Genomic DNA, 27,725 nt, shown 5'->3' on the forward strand with positions numbered 1-27,725 from the left:
AGCGGAAGTGATGGGGGGACGGGGGGGGGGAGGGGGGGACATTTCAATGGTAGAGTGTTTCCCGGCACCGGACGCTCAAGGATGGATTCTTCGGAATCTTCGATTGGGGAAGATTATAGAGAAGACAGGTTTGAAAGCACAAGTGGCTTTTACAATGCGGGATACACTTTAAAATAGCCATAAACATAATTTCCTTAGGATAGTAGAGAGGTAAAAGTTTTGGTAAACTGAAAAGCAACACCCGCAACGTCTCTAAAGCCCCCATAGGAAGGGATGAGGGTAGAAGCGGCTGCAGTGCGACCGGCTCGCACTGCGCATGCCCGCTTTCCCACCCAATCCACAGAAATGGTGATAAAAATCCTTTTCTCCTGGTTTTCAAGGCAGCCGTACAAGAAGGCGGGCAATTGGCTCTGAACGACAGAATCGGGAGCTTTGTGATTGGTCACATCAGGGAGGCCTGGAAGCCACTGAGAACCGTTTACTACTTTGTTTATTCATTCAGTAAGTGCCTCTTAACCACACGCCATAAAGAAGGTACTGCGCCAATTTGATACGATAATTAAATTTTTCAATTTCACCAATTTGCTGAGATTGATGCTGAATAAGCCCCGCCCCTTGAAAGTGACGCCAATAAACCCGCCCCTCCGCCCCCATTCTTTCCGGCCAAGGCCATGGCTTTCTTGGCTGAGAACTTCACTAAAACCCGGAGAGAGGAATCAAGGCGGGCCCGGGGTAGTCGCAGAGCTGCGCATGCTCCGTCTCCCGGAGCTGGGCGCGGGTGGCCTGGACCAGTGGCTGCTTCCGTGTGAGGCCCGACCTCTGGGGCCCGCTGGTGGCGGCGGCCTAGCGAGGCGCGGCGGCTGGTGGGCAGGTGAGAGCCGCGCTGGAATCTCAGCTGGAAAAGCCAGCTTTCTACCTGGCGGAAGAGAGGGGCGGGTGGCTGCTAGGTGCCTCCTCCCCGCTCTCTGAAAGGTCACCGGTAACCTCCCGGAAGGATATTTGGGGGCGGGGATAAGGCGGGAGCCGGCTCCTCGGAAAGCTCAGGACCTACCTTTAAAAAGGCGAGAGGCAGTACATGTAATACTCGTCGGGGGCGGGATGTGGACGGGCGGCGCGGCCCCGTGTCCTGGGAGAGGGCCCGGTGTAGAGCCGCCTCGGCCTCCCATCTGCATGGCCGCGCCGTGAGCTCGACGGTGAAAGGCGTTCCGGTGGGAGCACCCATCGCACCTGCGCCGCCACCTGCTCGCCGGACCCTGGGACCCGGCGGCCCCTCCTCTGTCGCTGGGACGGCGCCGTGTGCCTGTGCCCATCCGGGAGGTGGACGTGGACATCAGAACCGTGCGCCGCGAGCGCGGTGGGGCCACCGTGTGCAAGCAGCAGGGTTCACGGCGCTCTGAGGTTACGGGGATGGGAAGCCCGCCCGAGCTCGGGTTCATCTCTCCCTCACGGGGGACCGCGCCCGGAATCCTGTGACTGCTTCCAGAGGCTCTCAATAGGGGCAGTTCCATTCATTCATTAACATTAGCCGTTTATCTGTAAGACAGGGTGCCCTCCGAAATTATACACACACTTTGAGTAATGATAAAGGCAGTGTTTATTAAAACGCATTTCACGCCCTAGCCGGCTTGGCTCAATGGATAGAGAGAGCATCGGCCTGCGGGCTGAAGGGTCTCAGGTCCAATTCCTGCCAAGGGCACATGCCTGGGTTGCGGGCTTGATCCCCAGTGGGGGACGTGCAGGTGGCATCCGATCAGTGATTCTCATCATTGATGTTTCTCTCTCTCTCCTCCCTTCCTCTCTGAAATCAATAAAGAAATATATATATTTTTTTTAAAAATGCATTTCACTTTCAGAGTTGAACTATCACTGTTAAAGTGTGTATACATTTTGGGGGAACACCCTGTATATATAGATAGTGTAATATATATGTACACTATGTAATTTACATATACTTACCATATATATATATATATATATATATATATATATAGTAAGTTAGCAGATACAGCAGTGACCAAGACAGGCATGGTCCCTGACCACGTGGAGCTTATAGTCTAGCGAAGAAACAGTAAACATGCCCACTGATAAGTGAAGGCGATATTTCCAGGTTCTCCTAGGTTGGGTTATCGCAACCCCTTTGGCGGTCGAACGACCCTTTCACAGGGGTCGCCTAAGACCATCCTGCATATCAGATATTGACATTATGATTCATAACAGTAGCAACATTACAGTTATGAAGTAGCAACAAAAATAATTTTATGGTTGGGTCACAACATGAGGAACTGTATTTAAAGGGCCAGAAGGTTGAGAACCACTGGGTTACTAGGAAGCAGGCTCTCCTGAGACTGGAGGGCAGGACGTTTCTTAGGAAGGGCTTTTGGATCACCAGGAAGAAAGCGAGCAGGATGGGATGGATGGGAAAGGTGAGCTGCAGTGCAGTCCCGAGGAAGGCCTGTCTCAGGAGCACTGGTGCTGGGCTGGGCCTTCAAAGTTGTCCCAGGTTGGAGGGAAGGGCTAAGGCAGTGGTTCCCAACCTTCCTAATGCCGCGACCCTTTAGTACAGTTCCTCATGTTGTGGTGACCCCCAATTTCATTGTTACAAATTGAACGTAATTAAAGCATAGTGATTAATCACAACAATATGTAATTATATATGTGTTTTCCAATGGTCTTAGGCGACCCCTGTGAAAGGGTCGTTCGACCCCCAGGTTGAGAACCGCTGGGCTAAGGCTTTCTACCCCTGCGTTGATTGGATAGCCATTGCCCTGGGAAGGGGGCATAGCTTCAGGTCTCTTTAGCCTAGTCAGTCCTGGAGGAGGACTGACCACTGAGCACTCCAAGGAGCTGGGGAAGTGTCTCTTTCCTAAGGGCGATCAGGGTGGCACATCACTGCATTCACCACAAGGGCAGAGCTTTGAAGGTAACAATGGGATGTGCTTGAGAGTATTCGGGGTCTGGGAGGGAGAAGCTTTAGAGCGGAGCCCAGAGAAAGGTTCTCTGAGTAGGTAACATCTGGGATCTCTCTTTTTTTAAAAAAAAAATCCTCACCCAAGCATATTTTTTTTCATTGATTTCTAGAGAGAGTGGAAGGGAGGGAGGAGGGGGAGGGGGGGAGAGAAAGAGAGAAACATAGATTGATTGCCTCCCACACATGTTCCTACCAGGGTTGGGGTACATGCCCTTGACCAGGAATTGAACCTGTGACCCTTTGGTCTGTGGGCCAGTGCTCTAACTCCTGAACCAAACTGTCCAGGGCTGAGTAGGTAACATCTGAACTAACAGCTGAAGTACCAGAATGAGCCACCTTGTGTAGAATAAAGGGAGCAAGACTCGACTTCCCGCTCTGCACTGAGAATATAGCAGAGAAACAAAACAAGTGACTGCTACCTTCTGTTATTGTGGGTGGCAGTTACCACTTTTTATAGATATTGACTCCCTGCTGTACCTAAAGATGGAGTAGGTAAAAATGGATTGGGACTAATTCAGAGGAAGATAGAGAAGATGAGAAGTAGAGTTTTCAAAAGTTAGTCACTTTGGTAAAGACTTTTAATCTACATAGTATTTTTTTTCTTCTATACAGCACAAATATACTTCCAATAATAATAATAGCTGCCATGTATTTAATACTTCACACATAATAGACACAGTAGCAATAAATACACAGTATATATGTAGTAGTCTTCATTGTGTAGCCAAAATTGAGGCAGTAAAGAAGTTATTTGCCCAAGATGATAACTAATTTGTGATGGAGGTTGGAACCTGATTCCCATCATTACTCAAAGCTTCATCGCACTAGGACTCTCATATTTAATCAGTAGGCAGCTTTAACTTTATCAAGGTTTATCAGAGAAACAAATATGAAATTATTCACCATCTTTGCTGTGTCCTTGAGTTTTCCTGTTTCCTTCACAATTAGCTTCCTGGCTGACTTTAGAAGCGTGTGTGTCTTTTCTTTCCTATAACATTGTGCAGTCTGATTATAGATCCACCTCACTCTAATCAAAAGAGCCTCAAAGACCTCCGAACCTCTCTCTTGAGAATCTGGATATTTTTATTGACATCTAGACGAAGTGAAACTGCACAGAGAAGTGGACCTCCTTCGTGGGGACCACTTCCCTTAGCCATTTCAGTCCTCTCCTGTTGTTGCTACACTCCTGGTTCACCCCAGTGATATTTTTTAAATAATTAATAATAGATAACAATCACTGAGCTCAGACTAAGTGCCACATATTGTGCTAACTGCACAACCACCTCATGATTAGGAAATCATTGTTCTCATTTTACAGATGATGGGACTGAGGCATCGTGAGGTTAAGTGGGCTCATCCACGGTCACTCAGCCAGGTGTAGCGTGGTAAAGTAGAGGTTGAAAGCCCAGGCAGCAGGATTCCACCGCATTTTAACCACTACAGGGCAATGCATTCTTTTTTTTCTTTTAATCTTCTGATCCTCAGAGCTTATTTTTTAAATATGTTTTTATTGATTTCAGAGAGGAAGGGAGAGGGGGAGAGAGAAACATCAATGAGAGAGAGAATCACTGATTGGCTGCCTCCCACATAACCTCCACTGGGACCAAGCCCTCAACCTGGGCATGTGCCCTTGACTGGTATTGAACCCGGACCCTTCAGTCCTCAGGCCGACACTGTCCACTGAGCCAAACCAGCCTGGGCAGGACAATGCATTCTTAATAAAACGTTTGGTTGTGCCTTACCTTCTGATGCTGGTATGCAGGAACTAGATCCTGATGGGTGTTTTATGCTGTACTAAGAAATTTAGAATACACTTTCTAGTCAGAAATGTCACTGAGGACCTTTAAGCAAAGCAGAAACACAATCACATTTGTTTGGGGTGGTTTTTTTTTTTTGCAAGATAGCCATGTTAATAGTGTGGAGAGTGGATTAGTGGGGAGTAGACTAAAGCAATGGTTCTCAAACTTCAGCTATAGAATTACCTAGAGAATTGGTTAAAACACAGATTACTGGACCCCACCCTAGAGTTTCTGATTCAGTAGGTCAGGGGCAGCCCAAGAATTTGTATTTCTAATTAAGTTACTGCTGATGCTACTGCTACTGGTGAGGAGACCACATTTTGAGAACCACGGGACTGAGCTAATGAGGACTGTGGCTGTGGGGAGAAATTACATAAAAGAAATGCCCTGTCAAGTGACAGGACTGTGTGACCGACTGGATGAGCAGTATAAGGAAAAGGGTAGAGTTCACTTTATCCAGATTTCTGAACTGAATGGCCTGGTAGGTAATGCCTTAAAACACACACACACACACACACACACACACACACAAAACAAAACAAAACAAAAAAGAAAATGCAGATTAAACAGCAGTTTGGAAAGAAAAGAGATTCATTTTTTAAAAATATATTCTATTGGTTTTTCACAGAGAGGAAGGGAAAGGGATAGAGAGCTAGAAACATCGATGAGAGAGAAATATCAACCAGCTGCCTCCTGCCTCCACTGGGGACGCGCCCGCATCCAAGGCACATGCCCCTGACCAGGATCAAACCCGGGACCCTTAAATCCACAGGCCGACGCTCTATCCACTGAGCCAAACCAGTCAGGGCAAGAGATTCATTTTTACATAAGATGAGTTTAGACTGTTGGCACAGTTAGGTAAAGGTGAACTGTAGCAGTCGGAGATGAGAATCTATAAGCTGGAGCTGAAGATGCAGGAGTCATTAGTGGATGTGTTATAGTGGAAGCTTTGGGTGTGAATGAGACTACCCAGGAAACCAGAACACAGGGACAAGACTACCAAGGATGGATCTTTAATAAGGGTGAATAAGTAGATGGAAACCAAGGGGCCATTAAAGGAGACTGAAACAGAATAGACTAGACTCTCAAGTACTTAAAGGGTTTCGAGAACACATCAAAATGCTTAGATCAAATAAGACGAGAGATTGGTGATCTTTACAGTCAGTAATTTCCATGGAGAATGAAATGAAAGCAGATAACTTGGGTTTGAAGATAGAAGTAGGAAGTGACTCTGGGAAAAGATGCATTATTTGAAAGGAATCAGAGTCTGTAATAGCTGGAAAGGAGACCGATAAAAGGCAGCTGCTTTAGGGAATTCGTGCTTGGTTCTTTTCAGTGGAGAAAAATGGTCAGGTTTTGCAGAGGAGCAAGGTCCATTACCAGTGGGAGGTGAGGGCAACAAGAGAGGATGGAGGAGTTAAAATCTGTAGACAGAGTAGAAAGTGGCACCAATTGGAGCATAGGTAGAGTAACAGGTTCTTCCTCTGACACAGCAAGGAAGGAAGTTAAGATGAGAGCGGAGATGGATAGGTTTTTACATGTGGGGACATGAAGTTGAGAGTGCTGATACCTAGTAACCACAATCTCCTCTGGCGGCTGATAGGTTGGTTATCTGCAGAAACAAAGGTGGAGAGTACAATAGAAATCTCAAAAATGATGAATATAGAAATCAGCCCTTTAGAGAGTCAGAGCTGACCAGGGGTACATAGAGTCCCTGCTGTAGCATTATGGGCCCAGTCAACTGCATATTTAATCTGGAACAGTCTGGAATCTGCACGATACGCACTCTCCTTTCCCCCACCAACCCCAGCATCCAATAGCAGCTACGTATAAAAACAGTGAAGGGATATAAAGATTCTCATCCAACTTTATAAACTCTAAAAACTCTATAAAGCACACTTCAACCTTTTTGATAAGCCACGGGCTGCCAGTAAACTGTTTTTCTTCCTCATTAGTTGCTAATCATATGCTCTTTGTTCACATTTTGGATTGCCAACTATTAGTAAAGCTCCCATATAAAATTCATGATGCTATCAGTATATTGTTTTAAATACATTGATTACACGGTAATGGAGGAGGGGGGTAGCGGAGACCATAAAATACTTATGCATAACTGTTTTGACCTATACTGTACTCTGTGACTACTCCTGACCCACTTCTGACTAGGCTGTACTGTCAACAGCCCAGCTACTGAGGGTAGGTCAAGTTGGCCATGAATGGTGGGGTGGGGACGGTGGTTGGATTTTACTGAATGTAAACTTTAGAACTCAGGTATGATCCATTTAGTTCATCAGGAGTTGACAGTAATGTTTTTGGTGTGTGTTGTTTGTAGAAGACCAGAAAAGTTCAGCAAAACTGTTATTTTTGGTGATGTGTAGTTAGGGGGGGAAGGAAACTTGTTTTCTAGCATGTCAGTTGAATAAACATGAGACAATATGTAGTCCTTTCCAATGTGTACACACATACACACAAAAAAAATTGAGGATAAAGAGAACTGTTTTTAGCATCATTGATTGAAATTCAGGAATGAAGAATTCACAAATACCTAAAGTGTTTACACACTGTCGTTGTAAAAGAAAGACATACAATTCCAATAAACCTCATAGTATATCACAATCACAGGAGCTGGGTTAATTAATTAACAGTCTGTCTGGTGTTTTATACATGATTAAAGTACATTGGGTGGAAGTTTTTAAAAATAATTATTTTTTCAAGTACTTGGAGCAGTGCAGCAATGGAGACATAAAAAAGGAATCTGACAATGTGTCCAAAAGACCAGCAGATGGCGCCCAGCAAACCCTTTTACAGGCAAACGGACCCTTTTACAGTGTATTTCCTGCATCCAGGTTGTTGTAAATGTAATTTAGTGATGCTAATAGCAACACGTGGTGGTTTTACTTGACATAATGCTACATAGAAAGAGTAATCTGATAGTTAAGGTCAGGCTGTTCAGGAATTTCTAGGAAGCTTAATTGCCTTTTTCCTTTCACCTTACTGTGCAGTGCTATTACCAGAAAACAAACAAACACCAACAATAAAAAACAACCTTTATTTAGCTTGGAATGTAACAAGTTGAAGAAAGCCTGTCAGAGGCCTTAGAGGTAGAAATTGAGTAGACAATAATCTGAGATACAAATTAGAGGGCGGGAAAGTTGCCATTGTAGACACAGTAATGTCTAAACTTTAGAGAGTATTCGTGGTCAGAAGCATATGTCTGTGTTTTCCTTTCTTGGCCTTTATATGTTCATATCACAGTATTTTTAATGAGGAGATATAACAAGCTTCTCCCCATTCTGTTCATTAATCTGGTGCTATTCAGAACTAAGAATTAAGCTAAAGAAAACTGAACTGAATTAGTCCAGCCAGTCCCAGGCGTATGTTTTGGGGATAATAGACTCTTGCCCTCTCATTTTGGACCAAGTGGCACGAGATTGCCGCTAACTTCTCACATACCAGACATAAGCATCAGAAGAACAAGCCAGGCTCAATGCACTGGAGAGTAGACCTCAGTGACACAAGTTAGCACCATGCACTTAGAATTTTCTTCTCCTCCATCATCAGGCACTGGAAATTCTAATTGACTCTTATTGCCAAAGCTGAGACGCTGATTCTTAACTTTTGAAAGTTGCTTAATAGAATATCAGCTAAAACCTTTAGGACTGAGAAATCTGAGTTCCACAATTAACTGACATTAATCTTGCAATCAATCATTTAGTATTTCCTCATTTCTAAAGTAGTCTCATATAATTGCTAGGAAAACAAAATAAAAAATGTTGAAAACTTTTTAATGCAAGGTATATTTTTTTTAAAGAAGAGTATAAGCATAATCTATGTTAAGATTGCCTCTTAACATTTTCTAAACTTAACAAAGGGCATTTCAATGTATAAAACCATTAATATTTTTCTGTTTTACTTATCTAAAATTCCCTAACTTCATTTGTTTTGGTGCTCTCCATCTTCCTTAAAGAGTCCCATACTGTCTGTTTTTATTTGTTTGTTTAGGAGTGTGTTGAAAGAAGATTCAGGGAAGATAAGGAAAGGGGAGTGGCAGATACACTACAGGAGGGTAAGAAGGAAAAATTATCTTCCTGCTGCCAATTCTGTTGCTGCTTTACTCCAAGAAAAGCTCAATGAATGAACAACAAGTACGTTAGGGACCAACCCGTCATTGCTCATCAAACCTGATCATATTGAGCACATTCTTGAGAAATGTTTGTTTCAGACTCAGGAATCTCTGGTGCCCATAAAATAGTTCCATATCACTTGCTAAGTGTTTTGAGGGAAAGACAATCTCAAGATAAATTTTATAGGGTGTCCCCCAAAAATGTATACACACACTTTGAGTAATTATTAAGGCAGTGTTAATTAAAATACATTTTATTTTCAAAATTGAACTACCAGTTACCAAAGTGTATATACATTTTTCTTGGGGGGGGGGGGGGGAGACACCCTACCTTAATTTTCCATTCCCACATTGGATTTTCCAGTTTCTTTGATGCTCTGCACCATAAAACTTTGCAAAAGTCAGAGTTTTAAAAATAAATTGTAAGTTTATTTGGAAAATGAGTCGTTAAAAAATCTAGTTGGTTCTTATATTATCCTGAGAAGCAACTTATAGAGTCTGTGACCCTGGGCTCGAGTATTTACAAGAATAATTACTGCCATAACATATTTAGCAATAAAACATTGAAAAAAAATCTCAAATGTCTATCAATCAGTGACCTGTTAAATTAGGATATCTCCATACAATCAAAAGCTTACAGCTGTTAAAAATCATAATGAAGATCTATGTTCTTGGGGGTAGAAAAGATTACAAAACAGCGTGTATAATATATTTTTGTTAAAACCAAAAAGATTATAGATGTGTTTAGCTTTCTTTTCCTATTCCTATATTTTCTAACTTTAAAAAGTAAGTCTGTATTATATTCATTAGAAAGGGGCAGTTGCCAAAACTGGTTTGGCTCAGTGGATAGAGCGTCGGCCTGCGGACTGAAAGATCCCAGGTTCGATTCCAGTCAAGGGCATGTACCTGAGTTGCGGGCACATCCCCAGTAGGAGATGTGCAGGAGGCGGCTGATCGATGTTTCTCTCTCATCGATGTTTCTAACTCTCTATCTCTCTCCCTTCCCCTCTGTAAAAAATCAATAAAATATATTAAAAAAAAAAAAAGAAAGGGGCAGTGATGCTAATGTTCATTTTGAAAAATCTCACAGAAGAATTGAAAAGTAAAAAGGAGTTAAATCAAAATTGTATCCCCAAAATGTACTTAAAAGCTCCATAAGAGGATATGACTAAAACAAGAATATATTATCTCACTGATAATGAGATAATTATCTCATTAAATGTCAGATTTCAAACCTTTATTGTCTTTTTCTTAAAGCGAATAGTGCCTTAGTCAAGTCTATTGTGTCCAGCCCTGGGAAGTTGGTTATTTAAGCAATAGAATACATGTAATGTACTGGAAAGCTATTAAGTGAAGAAAACAAAATAAATTAAGGCTACTGTCTTATTTAAGAGTGCTAGTTCTATCTTGCTTGGTGGAGATGGGCTGCTTTGTATGAAGACCGTAAAAGTACTTTGTAAAGTAAACTTTATCATCCTGATCCTAATCATTTTCCAAGACTCTCAAAGGACAACAGAATAATTGTCAGAAAATAATTACCAGCTCTCTCATCCCCATTAGCCAAATGAATATGTGAGATATGGAGAGTTTGAGGAAATAGTGGCATGTAGGTGTTGTGTATGCATTTAAGTAATTAATCATTAAATCAGTCCATCATTTATTAACCAGAAAGTGCTGTTACTGGGCCTTAGTGATATTTGGCAAATAATGAGTTTTCAACAAAAATAGGTACTGATGCCTAGGCTTTACTAAATTAAATCCTAAAAAAGAGGTATAGGTCATTAAGTTATTCTCATGAATAAGAAGAATAAACACTTAAACACAATATAAATAAAATGGAATGCCTCCTTTGTCCTTAACCCATGGATGACCCAAAGATTCATTGAGCACAGGAAAATAATTTGAGACTCTTCTCCAGGAAGGTTCAGAGTACATCACATTACTGGGATTTAATGGAGAGAATAGTACTTTCCCAGACATTGCTGTTTAATTTGTTCTGGATTTTAGTTATTGAGTTATTCCAACTTTATTATTGAAGCCTTTTAACCAACTCACTCTTTTCTATAAGCTATTTCCTGAAAGTTTATAATTCCGGATAAAGCTGACTAATAGTATGTTAGTGATCAAGGAGAAGTAAATGGTGAATAGCAGAAACTATCTATTACAAGTACTGTGACTCAATAGTCTCGTGTTGAGAGTGACATGTTAAAGTCACCTTAGTTATTGAGGAGACTGGATATGAATGACAATCTCTTCTAAATCTTTAATTCAAGGTATTTTGTGGACAAAAATGCCACATGTCATTCTACACAAGCCAGTTGACTTTGGTGCAGCACCTGTCTGTCCTTCCTTTCCTCTAGGAAGTAACCCTTAGAATACTTCTCCCCTCATTATTTCAAATCACTCAGTACCTCCCCCAATTGTATTATTTATCCTCAAACATCCAATGCCTCCCCCAATTGTATTATTTATCCTCAAACAGCTCCAAAGGCCTTTACATGGTGGGCTTCAATGAAATGTAATCATGATATAGTTATCTGTGATTAACTTTCTCCAAAAATAGGACATAAGCATGTTAATAAAAGGTATGGTCTCTAAATGTTGCACAAAGTGTGGAGGATACCAAAGTAGTTTAGAAAAGAAAAAGGATAACCCAGCCAGCATGGTTCAGTGGTTGAATGTCAACCTATGAACCAGGAGGTCACAGTTCAATTCCTGGTCCCCAGGCATGATCCCCAGTGTGGAGCATGAAGGAGGCAGCTGATCAATAATTTTCTCTCATCAATGACGTTTCTCTCTCTCTCTCTCTCTCTCTCTCTCTCTCTCTCTCTGAAATAAAAATTTTATTTTTTTTAAAGAAAAGGAAAAGGCCATACAATACTTTCAGTTACAAAGTAGGCCATGTTTTCTCCATCTAATAGTTTAAGTTTAGCAACAATGTCCTTATAAAATGTGAATTTGGACCTTGGGGAGAAATGGTTTCTAATGGTGGAAATAATATATGTGCATAGACATTAACTCCTAAGTTTTCTGTTTATTTTTAATATATGTGTGCAGAACACAAAGATAGTTCAGATATTTAGCTCATTGGTGTTATATTTTATAATCTGGACTAAAGGGAATAAGTAAAATTGTGTTCAGACATTTTTCTAATGGCATTCAAACAAAAGTACTATAAGAGATTTCATGATACTGAAATTTATATACATGCAATTGAACCTAATTCTTGATGTATCCCATAGATGATGAAGCAATCCTTATTGTTCTGTGCTCAGAAAAGAACTAGAAAGTGGGTCCCTTCACATCATCACAAGTTTCTAAGCTAATCGCTAAAGCCTAATGAGTGTCTCTGAAACAGAGTGGTATAAGGAGTCTTTCGAGGTTGTCTAGACTCAAGTTCCCAAACCCAACAGATTATCAGAAACAGACTACCGGGCCTCACGCCACGCTCCAAATCAAAGGCAGGCAGGAAAAAATCTGTTTTAAATACTAACAGGCTTTGTAACTCCAAGCAATTTACTAACCCCAGTTTCTTCCTGTAAACTAAGTTAACAGTAACCCCTGTAGAGTAGAGTTATTAGTAATAAAGGTAAACAATCTAAAATGCAGTGGTTCTGCATGTAAATGTGGAAATGGTATTAATTCATCCTAATTCATAGAGTGCAAGCCATAATTTTTTGGCTACAGTTGGAATCCACTAATGACTATCCCAGTCTCAGTTGAAACACCATCACTTACATCCTGTAAGAATGCAGAATCTAAACTTTTATTGCATACGTAAGGAAATTATATAAAGAAAATTAATCCATGCATGAATGACTCAAAAGATTCATATAACTTTTCCAACAGGTAATGATGCTCCTTTACAATTGTTGACTAAAAGTTTAGTAATGCTTTTTAGGTTTCCCACACCTAATTTCCTGCTATCTTAGGTTTATAACATAATCTCAAAAGTTAATTAACATTGCAGTATATTGTAACAAAAAACATTTAATAGTCAGCTTTTATTAGAATGCAATATTCTGCTTGTGGTGGTTTATAGATGTCATTTGAAGGATTGTTTTTGTTTTTTCGCTTTTAACTGTTAACCTTTCCTTAGGTTCACTGATGCTGAAGTACTATGAACGTTCAGAGCTTCTGGAGAGACTACAAAGTTCTGATTGTTATGGTACCTTTAGTTGGGCTCATACATTTGGGGTGGCACAAAATCAAAAGCAGCCCTATATTCCAGGTACCTAACAAGGACAACGTTCCTGTGCCAGATAGTCTGGCACTTGCAGGTCCTCCGAAGGACCACGTCCAAAAGAAATAACGGGGTTGCATTCTTCAGGTAAGTCGATTTAATCTGTAACTGAATATTATGTTCCAACCAATGGTGTGTTCCAACAATGGGCAACATTATCTTTTAAAAACTCTAGAGTTCTCTCAAAAAGAGCCTAAGTTGGTAAGTTACCTGTTGATTTTATTATCCACGGGCAAAATATTATTCTACAGTTTCTTCTAGAAAAGTTTCTCCCACAGAGACTTTTGACACTTACCTGGCAGATTCATTCAGATGAAAAGAGAAAGAGCAGCCAGTCCATTACTTGTCCTGACCTTTTCCCTAGTAGCAGTGTCAACAGGATCATGAATATGTTCAAAAGAGCAGTTGTCTTCTTGCCATAAATCCATCCAGAACATACAAATCTGTAACTTGTAAAAGGTTCTTTTCTTTATTATTATTTTGTTTTTTCCCAAGACAAAACTAATTGTATTCATTCCTTAATATCTAATGTTTTTGCTTCAAAATAACTTGTTCTTTTGAGAGTCAACAACACTTTCAATAATTTCTTTCCATTTTATAAAGATATTAACAGCCAAAAGTTGTGGTTACTGGTCTCACTACCACAAGACTGTAGGTGTAGCTGCTAACTTCATTCCACTGAAATTCTATTGTACATATCACCATTATGTACTGAAAATATTTTTACTGGAGAAATCGTTTTATTGATCAAAATTTCTGTTGTGATTTGTGCTGTGTGTGTGTTGTAACATGCAAATTAATGTATGGAAGTCACTTCACTAAGGTTTCATTTAAATTTATTTCACAGATATTGCAGACTCTAAACCAGGGGTCCTCAAACTTTTTAAACAGGGGGCCAGTTCACTGTCCCTCAGACCATTGGAGGGCCGGACCATGGTTTAAAAAAAAACTATGAACAAATTCCTATGCACACAGCGGCGGCAAAAACACCCAGCGGTCAGGATAAATGTTTTCAGCGGGCCGCATATGGCCCGCGGGCCGAAGTTTGAGGACCCCTGCTCTAAACTAACCATTGAAATATTTAAGTACCTTAGCTGCTCCTGGCTTAAGATGAACATTGATATTTTTTTTTCCTCTCCTCATGCAGTAATAAAAAAAAAGATGACTATAACTTTATCACAGGGAGAAAGCTGGCCATCATTGTCTTTACTTTATTTGGGCCTAGTTGCCATGGTTACAGCCTTTAAATTGGGAGGCGTGGTAAACAAATTAACACTCCACATTAATATTCTTTCATTCTCTTCACCTCTTCTTAGCACATCTTCACATTACCTTTTTGGTCTGTGCTTACGACTTCGATGAGTTTTATTTATGCTAAATACTGTCCAAGTTGTTAGCATCGTTAGCATATTCCTGAGAATAGCTAATAATTGGCTGAACCTTCCTTCAAAGCACTAAACCTCAACAGATAAGGTCCCATGGCCTAAGATTTTTATTTAAAGTGTCCAGATTTTATGCCTCACAGCACACTACTTACAGTCTTGTTAAGGAAACTGGTGCACTTGGAATATAAAAACATTTTACAGCATTTAGAGCCTTTGAGATTGAATTGCAAATCAGAGCCTATTTTTCTCTATGATCTAGCACATTTTCTGGCTTTTGTACTTATTGTAATTAACCAAAGTTTTGAGGAGGATTAGTTGTAGGACATTAAAACTGAAAATCAGCCCTGACCGGTTTGGCTCAGTGGATAGAGCGTCGGCCTGCGGACTGAAGGGTCCCGGGTTCGATTTCGGTCAAGGGCGTGTGCCTTGGTTGCGGGCGCATCCCCAGTGGGGGGTGTGCGGGAGGCAGCTGATCGATGTTTCTCTCTCATCGATGTTTCTAACTCTCTATCCCTTTCCCTTCCTCTCTGTAAAAAAATCAATAAAATATATTTTTAAAAAAAAACTGAAAATCACTGATAGGGTAAAACTACAGAAAATTATCTCTCTGACTATAGTCATATTTAAAACATGGTTTGTTCTTTGATGATTCAATATGTTGTGCAGACTTAATACAGCTAAACATAGACTGTACACTGGAGTCTCTGCAGTAGGAATACTAACAGTTACCTTGTCTTCATAATTATATACAAGCAAGGTTTGATATAAATAAATGTACTTCTATTGAGACCTAAGGTTTGCAAGCAAACCAAAGTTACCGAAAAAAAAACATACCACATAAGATCTTGATATAACAGAATAAGTACATTTGGGGCTTTTTTAAGACTCAGAGATCAAGTTCTATGAGTTTTATAATGTAGCTTTTCTCTTTTAGAAGCACTTCATATTCAAATTACTGTAAGCTTTCTAGGTGTGTTGTTGTGCCTTCCAAAATCATTGAAATGTCAGCACTTTTTTTCTCAGAGGGTTTCATTGAAGAATAAAGGAGTGGATGTTTAGTCTAAGTTGATTTATATCTCTCATGTTCTAGAGCAGTGGTTCTCAACCTTCTGGCCCTTTAAATATAGTTCCTCATGTTGTGACCCAACCATAAAATTACTTTCGTTGCTACTTCATAACTGTAATGTTGCTACTGTTATGAATCGTAATGTTAATATCTGATATGCAGGATGGTCTTAGGCGACCCCTGTGAAAGGGTCATTCGACCACCAAAGGGGTCGCAACCCACAGGTTGAGAACCGCTGTTCTAGAGGCTTGTGCCAGTTGGTAGTTTCTTTCTTTAAAGAAGGAACAGAGTTTAAAATAAATGATTAAACTATAGTCTATAAAGTGTTTTGGAATCATTACTTTAAAATACTTTACTTTTATTTCCTATAGAAAGAAGCAGCTTTGAATCTGAGCTTGATATTGAAAGAAGAAATGAAAACTACCAGTTGGATTAGGAAGAACTGGCTTCTTGTAGCTGGCGTTTCTTTCATAGGTGTCCATCTTGGGACATATGTTATACAGTGGGCTGCAAAACAATCTGTAAAATCTCAGTCCGGAAACAAACAAAAGAGTATCAAAGAATGAAGTAAAATAAAATTTGAAATTACTATGTCATTAAATCATTTCATGCTGATTAGCTTCATAAACATGAAGCTTTTAATTCTATAAGCACAATGCATATCATTCTTGAAGAATACTTTTCTAAAATGTTAAAATAAATAGAAAGCTATGGTTAACAAAATAAAAGCTGTCTTCACAAATTACCGCCTGAAGTGAGATGTCTCGTTTAGAAGCTAAAAAGCCATCACTGTGTAAAAGTGAACCACTGACAAGTGAGAGAGTCAGGGCCACGCTTTCGGTCTTGAAAGGAATCGTAGCATCGTGCTATGGCCCTTCAGGTAGGCTGAAGCAGCTGCACAACGGCCTTGGAGGCTCCGTGTGCACCACCTCACAGTCGTCAGCCCTGCTCGCTAACCTTTCCGTCACTCACCCCATTTTAAAGATCCTGACAACTTCCATCCAGAACCATGTGTCATGCTTCAGTGATTGTGGCCTATTCACAGCCATTCTTTGCTGCAACCTGATTGAAAATGTTCAGAGACTAGACTTGACCCCCACCACTCTCATTAAATTAAATAAGCATCTTTTGAGCCTCTGCACCAGTTACCTCAAGTCTGAGGTCTGTGGCTGTCGAATCCCAGTCGACTTTAGTAGTACTCAGATCCTCCTCTGTTTGGTACGCAGTGTATTAACAAGTAAACCTGCCTGTATGCTCACCAGAAAGGAAGTAGACCACATCAGTACTCTGATTCTGAGAGCCTTTTTGCTTACAATTCCAGAAAACGCCAGAGACCACATCAGTTTAGGAAATAGTATAATTGTACCTTTAAAAGGTCAAAGAGTTGTAGACTCTACTGTGTTACCTGGAATACTTATTGAAGTCTCAGAAATTCGATTGATGAAGATACTGCCTATCAAAAAGTCAGATTCCCTCAAGGTGGCACTCTTTCGTGTGTCTTTATCTGGAGACCTTTCCGATACTGGAGAAGGAAGTGTGTTGGTCAGTTACGGGGTTTCTCTTGAAAATGCAGTTCTGGACCAGTTACTTAACCTAGGAAGGCAGCTAGTTAGTGATCACGTAGATCTTGTCTTGTGCCAAAAAGTTATACACCCATCTCTGAAACAGTTTCTCGGTGTGCATCGTGTTCTTGCCATAGACAGAGTGGGAGCGGCTCTGATGGAACCCCTGAGTAAAGTGACAGGTAAAAACACTCAGTTTTTGTCCCTTACAGTAAATAAATTACACTTTTGGGGGGCAGAGATATTTCTGATGTGTGTCACTGTTAACATCTTGAAAAACTGTAGAAGCTGCCAACCTCACAGCATATATTAGTATCATTTCTGGCAGCAAACATTTCTGAAAAAGCCCTGTATTTTTCACTTATTAAAGATTGAGTGATTATGGTTATTTTCTATGTATTGCCCAGCTCTAAAATGTACTGCAGAGTCTGTTATAGTCTAAAACTTCACTGTCAAATATTTTACAGCTTATTGGGAAGACTAACATCCTCATAATCATAAGGTCTTTTGATTCACAGTTTACACAAAATTCTTCTGTTCGAGTTTTACAAAGCTCTTAAGTCACATTATAATTCAGAAGGTAATTTTGCAGCTAAAATATTCCTTTTTCTTCACTCTTATGTAACTCAAGCAAACAACTATACCGCCCAAAGAGTGGTTCCTAATTAAGTGTGTATGTGTCACGGTGTATATGTCAGTGTGTGTGTGTGTGTGTGTGTGTGTGTGTGTGTGTGTTCTAGCTTTAAATATTTCCAGCTGAGCTCCTTGAAAGCCAGGATCATCATTTACTTTTAGAGCTTACAGCAGGTCTGGTACACAGTAGGTGTTCTAAAATGTTTGTTGAATTGACTATAATATAGTAACTTGCAGAATTATAATGGAAAAATTACCTGTATTTCACAAACAATAAATTCAAAGCAGATGTAAGGTTGACATTTACTTACTAGAGGCAAAGAAAAATGACAAGCTGGAAGTTCCTGATTTGAGCCACTTTTTAATATTTCTTCAACTGCATTAGCAATCTGTCAGAGAGATGGTCATTTTATTCTGATGGATTGTATTTTTTAAGTTATTAAATAAACCATTGTTAAAGTTCACTGGTTTTTCTCTTAAAGTCATCAAAAAGGAGAACTATGTATGTCAAGTATTGAATACATAACATCTCTGGGTTACTGCCCTACTTTTGTAAGACTGTCAAATGATTGTCAAAGAGGAAATTTTTTAATAATGGAAATAGTTCTCTGGAACTCATTGTTGATATGAGTCAAACTCATGTACTTAAATATTTGCTGGATTTTCATGAATGGGTAATTTCCAGTTATGAATATTAGGTATTACAGATTATTTAGTCAGTATGAAGCATTTTCCCACAAAAACAATATCATAAGTAGGCAATGAGTTTCCACATCAGCCCACAATTGTTATTTATTCCATATGCAATTAGAACATAGTATTAATAGCCAGAGCTTTAGTGTTAGATCTTGGGATAAGAGACCTTTTGAGACAGAAAGGTGAAATATATTTTGGGACTAACTCATCTTCCAGGATATATCTAGGTTAACATTACCTCCTTTCTCCCCCTACATAAAAGGGATTTTATGTAGCTATTTACATAAAATCCTTATTTATTGATGATCTGGGTTAAATAGTGGAGATATTACGCATGAGCAGATAGTGGAGTTACTGTGCATGGGTGATGTGTGTGTGAAGCTTGTTATGGATTACAGAGCATTTTTTAATATTGGGTTTATTTGTAAGTAGATATTCCCATTTTTACTCATATGGGCAAGCCCACCCTGAAAAGTTAAGTGGCATGAGTGACTTACTCCACCTCCAGTGGCTGGTAAGCAATAAAGTCAAATCCTTTCACTATAGATTCTCTGTTGTGTCCACCATGAGAAATTATACAAGATGAAGGGTTTTTATTTTTCCCTTAAGTTTTTTTTTAGATCATTCAAATATCCCTATTCTTTGAGGCTTCAGAAGTGATGAAGAAAGGACACTCAAGAAGTGAAATTACTCAGTTTTTTTTTCTGGGTTCTTATAAATTTTTTGAGCTGGAAGTATTATAGACATGATTGTTTTAACGCTGTTGGTTTGAAAGAGGAAACTGACCCAAAGGAGTACATTGCTCAATTTTAGTAATGTTAAGATTTTAAACTTAAATTGTTATTTTATATAGAAATTTGATGTCATTTCTTTTCTTACATAACTTCCAATACATTTTAGAGATTTTGGAAACTTTCAGTCATCCTAACTTCTCATTCTATTTTTATTAATTTTTGCTTTGTAAAATTTTACTTGTGCAGGCAAAATAATATATCCAAGAATAACAAAATGAAATTAGAATGTTACATATTTTATTTTGACATCATTTAGGTAGCTATAATAATAAAAGGGTAATATGCTAATTAGACTGGACATCTTTTGGACATCATTCCGGACATCCTTCCTGATGAAGTTAGGGCCGGAGGGAAGCCAGCCCGGGTCCCAGGTGCCGGAGGGAAGCTGGTGCCGGCAGCCAAGGGAAGGAAGGCCTACTCTTGCACAAATTTTTGTGCATCGGGCCTCTAGTTTACATATAAAGAGTTGAAAAAAAATCCTGTATGTTCACTAAATAGAGCCCCGAACAGCTATTTGGATAGGTTAATTTATATGATTTAAGGTGAAAGTAATTATGTCTTTTAAAAATAATAGCCTATGCATTCACTTCACCCTATTCCACAGTAGTGGGGTTCTTAATTTTGAATCTCTAATTCGTGAATGGACTTTCAGAGATTCTGGATTCCCAGAAAATGTACGGAACATTTCACATCCCTTTTTCTAGAGAGTACAACAAAGCTTCTAAAATATGTTCAAAGAAGTCAGTGAACTAAAAGAACCTCTGCTTTGCTACATTTGTATATCATTTTAATAACCAAATATTGCTTATTTCATGAGTTTAAGAAGATGCATCTTGTTCTTTATTCTTTATGTCATATTTTAAATGACATGCTTTATGGGGCTTACATTGGCTAGGAAAAAATGTTATAATTTTAAATGATTGTACTAGTATACTCCCATTTTCACTCATATATTTTGTGTTTTCAATAGGAACACAGCCTATTGGTTCCCTCGGCTCAATCTCTCCTAGTAGTTATGGAAGTGTGAAAGATTTGTGCACTGCAAAATTTGGCTTAAAATGGTTTTTTCATCTTATTCCTAATGAAGCAACTGTCTGCAGCTTGCTTCTCTGCAACAGAAGTGGCACTGCCTGGGATGAGTTAAAGGTAGGTAATGAACTTTGACTTCCATATCTAGGGGCTGAGGCAGGAATTAAATAGTTATTCAGAAAGGTATAATTTCACATTGGTGAGCAACGTCCCCACCCCCGCGCCCCCCCCCCCCCCGCCCCCATAACTTCCCTTGGTGGTATAGAAAGCAAAAACAACAAAAAATGAGAGTATTAAAGTCACAAGTAGACACTACAGTCAACCTGGCATATGTTACCATTTATTATTTTTAGTATTTGCAAATAATCTAAAGGTCCTTAACATATGAACTTTTCATAAGAAATTAACTTGAGTTATGTACTCTTTAATGCTAAATGTGTATGAATAATTCACTTAGATACTGAGTTCTCCAGTAATACCCATCATCCACCTCTTAATAGAATTTGTTCTTTACCAGCAATAACACATACAACTTTTTTTTAAACTATAGTTTTATTGATTTGAGAGAGGAAGAGAGAGGGAGAGAGAGGAACATCAATGATGAGAGAGAATTATTGATTGGCTTCCTCCTGCATGCCCCACACTGGGGATAGAGCCCACAACCCAGGCATGTGCGCCTGACCGGAATTGAACCTGAGACCCTTCAGTCCACAGGCCAACACTCTATCCAGTGAGCCAAATCAGCTAGGGCCACATGCAACTTTTATATAAGGAAAGTGATAACCTATGGTATTGGTCACAAGCTTGAAGATGTATGCTCAAGGTTATATACCCTTGATAAATATTAAAGGTCTCTGTGTTTTTCTTTTTATTAGTGCTGGGTTGCAGCTATATTTTCATTTCCATAGCAACTTGAAACAAGTTTTACTAGTATATCAGCTATTTATTTAGACCAGTGATGGCGAACCTTTTGAGCTTGGCGTGTCAGCATTTTGAAAAACCCTAACTTAACTCTGGTGCCGTGTCACATATAGAAATTTTTTGATATTTGCAACCATAGTAAAACAAAGACTTATATTTTTGATATTTATTTTATATATTTAAATGCCATTTAACAAAGAAAAATCAACCCAAAAAATGAGTTCGCGTGTCACCTCTGACACGCATGTCATAGGTTCACCATCACTGATTTAGACTAAAATATTTTTTTTAGTAAAAGTACTAATTAAGATTCTACAAAGTAACTTGCTGACCCAGTTACTTTGTGGCCATTCATTTGTGAATCTCAATTTGCAGAGCTACGTATATATGAAAGATGATATTAATCTGGCCATGAAAACAAACATTTGGCTAAGGTATTTTTCTTTAGTCTCTAATCTTTATTAAACCTAAAATGTATTCATCACATTATAACCTTGGAAACACAGGTTTTATTCTTTTGCAATTAAAATCAGGCTCTTGAGAGCATGGCTGTATTTCTTTGTGTATCTGATGTCACTGTCTGATTCTGGTTATTTCTTTGTCTTGTAGCTCACATGTCAAACAGCACTGCATGTTTTGCAGTTAACAATCAAGGAACCGTGTGTCTTGTTGGGAGGTGGCTGTACCGAAACTCACTTGGCAGCCTATATCAGACACAAGGTAGGTTCAATAGTCCTTCTCAGATTATCTGTTCTCAGCAGTTTTCATTTTATGAGACGATAAGCCAAATCAGAATACCCTGGAGCCTTTACTGCTTAATTTCTCTGCAACCCAAATCAGATATTGTATTGGAAAACACTTGAGGAAAATAACACTTACAAATGTAAGAAAATATCTTTATCATAATGATTATTATTAATATAACCCATTACCAAATGATCACATTCTTTGAGTATTGTCTAAACATTGCATGTTGAAATAAGCGTTCTGTTAATGGGAGTTATCATATCAGGGATCTCAGTACTGTGGTACAATAGTAATTGATATTCACAAGGAAAGTGTTAAGATTCTACAAAATACTTTAATACTTTCTGGATCATCAAGAAAAGAATTAATTTTATTTTTTAAAGCATTCCAAATTTTAAATTCTATTATATTTTTAAAATTGGTATCTATTTATGATATGTATTACTTCTATCAAGAAGAATTTTTTTATTAATCTAGGAAACCATTTCCTAACAATAGATAAACTTAGTGCATAATAGTTCTAACTATTTCATAAATACTGACCTTTATTTGAAAGTGGATACAAACAGATACGTGTCTCTCTCATATCAATGTTTCTCTCCCTCTCCCTCCCTCTCTAAAATTAATAAAGAACATATTTTTTAAGGTTTTGAAAAAAGACAAAATGGGAATATAATATTCTTAGAGATGATCTCATCTGGTTCAAACCTGCTGGATAAAAAAAAAATGTCGTCTCTGATTTTAAGTAGTTAAGATATAAATTTTTAATAATCATTCAGTTATTAGTTTGCTAGTATATTACTTTTTGTTCTATCATGGAATTTCTAGGATAAACTATATAGGATGGTGGAATCAAAAAAACAATTTAAAGTCATTAATCTTAATTAATCTAAAGAGAAAGAATATTTTTAAACATTGATGTAAAAATTGCATACATTCCTAAATGATCTTTGTCTTAGTAATATGTGTGTTCTCATTTGAAACAAATTTCAAACATTTTTCCAAATATAAATAAGTACTTTATTTAGACATAGTCTTCAGCAACTTCTTCCTGTGAATAAAGACCTATAATACAAGCATTATGCCTTGTTTTTCATATATTAAGTAGGCACTACTGGGCAGCCATTCAGAATACATTGATTGTGGGGTTTATTCTGATTCATTCATTCTGATAACATGACTGGTAGCATACATTTTTATTATAAACAATCAAATAAAGGCATTATTGCTTGGTCAGCAGACTCATATATGCCCATTAGCATTGTGCCAAACCCCTAAGTAAATTGAAAGTAAGTAGTAACTTTATGAATAAGGGTTTAAGCAAACATTCTGTTTTTCAGAAACATTTTTGTAGCATTAATTACTCTGTATGTGTTTTTAATTGTTTAATTACTCTTTAGACTTTCAATGACCCAGAAACCATTCTCAAAGATAGTGGATGTACTTCAACAGAACTTCAACTAATTACTGAAGCATTTTGCACTGCACTAGAATCTCTCACTGGCTCTTTAGAACATGATGGAGGTGAAATTCTCACTGACATGAAGTATGGACACTTTTGGTCAGTTCAGGCAGATTCTCCCTCTGTTGTTAACTGGCCAGATTTGCTTACAAGATGTGGCTGCGGACTACACAATAGCTGGGAAGAACTCAACTGGTCTTTCTTAAGGACTTCTCGGCATCCTTTTGCACCACTACCGTGCCTTCCACATGAAGCTGTGGGCTCAGCCAACAACCTGACCTTGGACTGTTTCACTGCTAAGCTCAGTGGCCTACAAGTGGCTGTGGAGACAGCCAATTTGATTTTGGATCTTTCATATGTCATTGAAGATAAAAACTGATATAAGGGAATAGCATGTTTATATTACAAAAAAAAAAAACAACTAGTCAGTTGTTAATTAAGAAGTACTGATTATATTTGTTCTCTCTGCATTTTTGGATAGATGATCCACAAAATTATAGATTTCTTTATATAAGGAAAAAGGGTATGATTCTTAAATAGAAATACCATAAAATAATAAAAATGTGAAGCATTATTAAAGATATTGCAGTTATCTTAAGGATTCCACAGATACCACTGTATATTGCTCTAAATTTTTACTGTTGTTATTTTGACATCATCCTAAGAATATACAGAAATAAAAAAATTCCTAATCCTAATCTATGCCTTAGTTTGTATATACTTATAGTTATTTTCAGTTATTAAAATTAGATTCCAAAATATCACAAAGCATCCAATACACATTGCTCAATCAGAAGTACTCAAACTGTACATTTAGCAAAATTTCAGTGTTCTTTATCTGAGAGTATATTTATTCAGTGTTTAGGTAATTGATGTAGAACCTGGTCTACCAGCAACGGCTCATTTTTATCACACTTCTTCATTTTTGTTATTTTGAGAAAATGTGTGATTAGGAAAAAATAGATTTATATAGTAACTAAGCAGCATAGTGGAAAAGTTATTTCTCTAGTTCAGTCAGTAATGTAAAAAAGAAACTAGAACAGCTTTTGTACTCAATTTAGAGACACTGATGTTTCACCAAGGAATGTAATTTGATTTTTATGCAAATGCAAGGTGTATTGCTAAATTGAAGAAAAAATACAGAATCCAACTAGAGGAATAAGTATGGAGCTGTATGAGATGCTAAATTAACCTTTTGGAAAACATTTAGAAAATGTTTGGAAAATTGAACAACCTGAAAATTAATGATCAGGTCTATAGTCATGACAAAGGAAGATATAATTTTTAAGCAATTTCCTCCAATAATCTTGCAATCCAAAAGAATTTTTACCCTGAGCCAAAGAAAAAAATTGCAGTACAAACTCACAGCAATGCAGTATATATTTAAAAATCAGCTATACCTCAAGCTTCATAAAATATTTATCTAAAATTTTACTTCTTTTATTATTAGAGTCAAATAGAAGGGCAGTGTGGTAAGCAGCCTCTAAGATGGCCCCCAGTGATCCCACCTCCTGGTTTTCGAGCCCTGGCATAATCCCCTACCCTTGGGTATGGGCTGGATGTAGTGACTCCTTTGAATCTCCATTCCCCCCTTTGTAGACAGGAATGTCTTATTGTGGTTATTCATGCCTGATCGTCATTATTTGTTAGGAGTGTTAGACAGCTTGCTTGTCTCATTACCGTCATGGGTCTTCAGATGGAGAGGAACTGTGCTCCAGGAGCTGTACGTGGAATTACACTGAGGAGCTTCACCCTGATCTGATTTCAGTGATGAGATTTTAGACTTCCAGCTGATGTTGCAGTGCAACTCTGGGAGGGTGTGAATGTATTTTGCATGTAATTTTGCATGTTGTCTCTAAGATGGCTGCCAACGATCTCATCTCCTGGTAGTCCATCCTTTGGGTGTGGAAGGGACTAGTTTTTAATGAGTAGAATACAGCAGATGTGATGGGATGTTACTTCTGATGTTAGATTGCAAAAGATGGGCTTCTCTCACCTGCTCACTCTGATGGAGGCCAGCTACCAGGTTGGGAGCTGCCCTATGAAGAGGTCCACATAAGGCAAGGGACTGAGGGAGGCTTCCAGCCAACAGTCAACAAGGAACTGAATCCTGCCAACCACCGCAGAGTGAATTTGGAAGTAGATGCTCCCTAGTGGAACCTCAAGATGAGTGTAGCCCTGCCATTGCAGCCACAGAGAGGCCCTGAAGCAGAGGATCTAGATGAGCCATAAAATAATTAACAACATTATGTTGTAATAGAACATTTGAAAAATATGAATCAGACACATACACACAAACACACAAGAGAAAAATAAAGTCAAATGCAGTCTTACTACTCAGAGATAGTCACTGTTTACATTCAAAATGCATCTTTTTAGCCCAGCCGGCATGGCTTAGTGGTTGAGCATCGACCTATGAACCAGGAGGTCACAATTCAATTCCAGGTCAGGGCACATGCCTAGGTTGCAGTCTCGATCCCCAGTAGGGGGCGTGCAGGAGGCAGCTGATCAATGATTCTCTCTCACATTGATGTTTCTATCCTTCTCCCTCTCCCTTCCTCTCTGAAATCAATAAAAAAATATTAAAAAGTTTTTTAAATGCATCTTTTCTGTCTGCTTTCTGAATGAAAAGGAAAGTAATATTAAAAATATCTGTCCCACTGGCTAGGTGATCAGTTCCTTGAGGTCAGGACTGTGGGCACATCTTTTTTTTTTTTTTTTTTTTTTTAACCTGTAATATCATTGAGGATTGTCTGGCAAATAAGAAGAGGTCAACTGGACAGTATATCAAGGCAGCAATGGCAGCAGCTGCTCTTCCAAGTTTCACTATGCCACCCAAGGATGACAAAAGGAAGAAAAATGCAGAGGTTAATGGCGGGGTGGGGAGTAAAGAGAACCTATGTAACACTTGCAACAATAAAGATTTTTAAAAAGAAGAAGAAAAATGCTGGACAGTCAGCCAAGAAAGACAAAGACCCAGTGAACAAATCTGGGGGCAAAGCTAAAAAGAAGACATGGTCCAAAGTCAAAGCTCAGGACAAGCTCAATAAACTAGTTTTGTTTGACAAAGCAACATATGACAAACTCTCTAGGGAAGATCCCAGCTATAAGCTTATAACCCCAGCTATTGTCTCTGAGAAGCTAAAGATTCAAGGCCAACCCTTCATGAGCTCCTTAATAAAGAACTTTTAAAACTAGTTTCAAAGCACAGAGTTCAAGCAATTTACACCAGAAACACCAAAGGTGGGGATGCCCCAGCTGCTGGTGAAGATGCACGAACAACAGGTCCCACCAGCTGCACATTTTGAAAAATAAAACTTTATTAAATCAATTTAAAGAAAGAGATCAACTAATACTCTTCAAAATTAAATGGCAACACTTGAAACAAAAACTGCAGGGCTAAAATAGGAGGTTTATTATAAGTATTTCCTCAATGTGAATTTTATTTTTTTCATATGTCATACATAAGATTATAGTAAAAAAAAAAAAAAATGACTATAAGCAGATGTAACTCCTCCATTTCCATGATCAGCACACTGCATTGCAGTAACCAAGTTTATATTCCACTATCAAGTGTGGTTCTCCCATTAGTTCGCTTTGTGAATTCCTTCATATCCAATAGTCTCATCATTACCCCTCAAAATACCCCGTGAGAGGTTTGAACTTGGAAGAAATGGAAGACTCAGAACCTATTGCATTGCCTTGAATTCCATTTGTAATTTTAGTGGAGCAAACAGAACCTAGATGCTTTTCAGTGTGGAAAAAGTCGTTTTGTCTTGGTCGAGCTGGACATTTTTTTTTTTGATAATTCAAGAGGATGACTGGGCAAAAGTTCATTTTTCACACAAGGAAAATCTTTTCGAAGAAGATTATGACTTTCAAAAGGTATATTTGTTGAAAGTTCAGTAACTGCAACACTGTCCTTTAGCTGAGATCCTTTGATATTTGTCTTCAGCTCACTCTGCAAACAGCCTCTCAACTTCCTTACCATCAGCGAGCCCTGCAGCTCACTTGCATTTTCCCTCAATGTGAATTTTTAATAGGAAATTGTCAAGTTACTTTATCTCTCTTAAGCCATGATTTATTAAGATCCTGGCATTCCGCTGCTTTTAGTCTACCTAGTCTACTAAATTATCTCTCCAACAAAAGGCTTGATCCGCATATAGGAATAGTTTTCACGGATTGCATTCTGTTGTTATGAGTATTATTATATTCTCAGTAAAGAAGCAAATAGATCTACTTATAATCCAAAGATACAGGCTAACACTGGATTAGATACTTCTAAACTCAAATTTTG

The 27,725-nt window shown here is 38.6% G+C and overlaps 3 protein-coding genes and 2 pseudogenes across 4 annotated transcripts; 4 read left to right on the plus strand and 1 right to left on the minus strand.

The window, feature by feature from the left end:
* Positions 1 to 757: 757 nt before the first annotated feature.
* LOC139013694 (uncharacterized) lies at positions 758 to 13,220 on the plus strand. Of its 2 annotated transcripts, XM_070419909.1 has the most exons (3): positions 758 to 871; positions 8,770 to 8,833; positions 12,990 to 13,220. In XM_070419909.1, exon 3 carries the CDS (start codon positions 13,011 to 13,013, stop codon positions 13,200 to 13,202), a length of 192 nt encoding a protein of 63 aa, XP_070276010.1. In that variant the 5' UTR covers positions 758 to 871; positions 8,770 to 8,833; positions 12,990 to 13,010; the 3' UTR covers positions 13,203 to 13,220. The 2 variants fall into 2 exon arrangements, with proteins under 2 accessions (XP_070276010.1, XP_070276011.1); XM_070419910.1 differs by lacking the exon at positions 8,770 to 8,833.
* A 2,777-nt stretch (positions 13,221 to 15,997) lies between these two features.
* Positions 15,998 to 16,185, plus strand: LOC139013695 (uncharacterized). Its single transcript, XM_070419911.1, has one exon. It carries the CDS (start codon positions 15,998 to 16,000, stop codon positions 16,148 to 16,150), a length of 153 nt encoding a protein of 50 aa, XP_070276012.1. The 3' UTR covers positions 16,151 to 16,185.
* Positions 16,186 to 16,280: 95 nt separating this feature from the next.
* Positions 16,281 to 24,089, plus strand: MKKS (MKKS centrosomal shuttling protein). The gene is made up of 4 exons (XM_070419908.1): positions 16,281 to 17,328; positions 20,240 to 20,415; positions 21,829 to 21,939; positions 23,367 to 24,089. The coding sequence occupies exons 1-4, from the start codon at positions 16,344 to 16,346 to the stop codon at positions 23,805 to 23,807; spliced, it is 1,713 nt and encodes a 570-aa protein (XP_070276009.1). The 5' UTR covers positions 16,281 to 16,343; the 3' UTR covers positions 23,808 to 24,089.
* A 2,167-nt stretch (positions 24,090 to 26,256) lies between these two features.
* On the plus strand, positions 26,257 to 26,736 carry LOC139014362 (small ribosomal subunit protein eS25 pseudogene; annotated as a pseudogene).
* A 220-nt stretch (positions 26,737 to 26,956) lies between these two features.
* LOC139014363 (proteasome maturation protein pseudogene) lies at positions 26,957 to 27,419 on the minus strand (annotated as a pseudogene).
* Between the last annotated feature and the right edge of the window lie 306 nt (positions 27,420 to 27,725).

This window comes from Myotis yumanensis, unplaced genomic scaffold (assembly GCF_028538775.1).
Source record: "Myotis yumanensis isolate MYYU_CA2020_CCGP unplaced genomic scaffold, mMyoYum1.0.hap1 SCAF_7, whole genome shotgun sequence".
Lineage (NCBI taxonomy): Eukaryota > Metazoa > Chordata > Mammalia > Chiroptera > Vespertilionidae > Myotis > Myotis yumanensis.

Coding starts and splice junctions, on each gene's coding strand:
- LOC139013695 (XM_070419911.1), top strand. CDS start 15,998: ATGAAAACTACCAGTTGGATTAGGAAGAACTGGCTTCTTGTAGCTGGC.
- LOC139013694 (XM_070419909.1), top strand. CDS start 13,011: ATGAACGTTCAGAGCTTCTGGAGAGACTACAAAGTTCTGATTGTTATG.
- MKKS (XM_070419908.1), top strand. CDS start 16,344: ATGTCTCGTTTAGAAGCTAAAAAGCCATCACTGTGTAAAAGTGAACCA. Junction 20,416..21,828: donor CTGCCTGGGATGAGTTAAAG/GTAGGTAATGAA, acceptor TTTGTCTTGTAG/CTCACATGTCAAACAGCACT. Junction 21,940..23,366: donor CAGCCTATATCAGACACAAG/GTAGGTTCAATA, acceptor ATTACTCTTTAG/ACTTTCAATGACCCAGAAAC.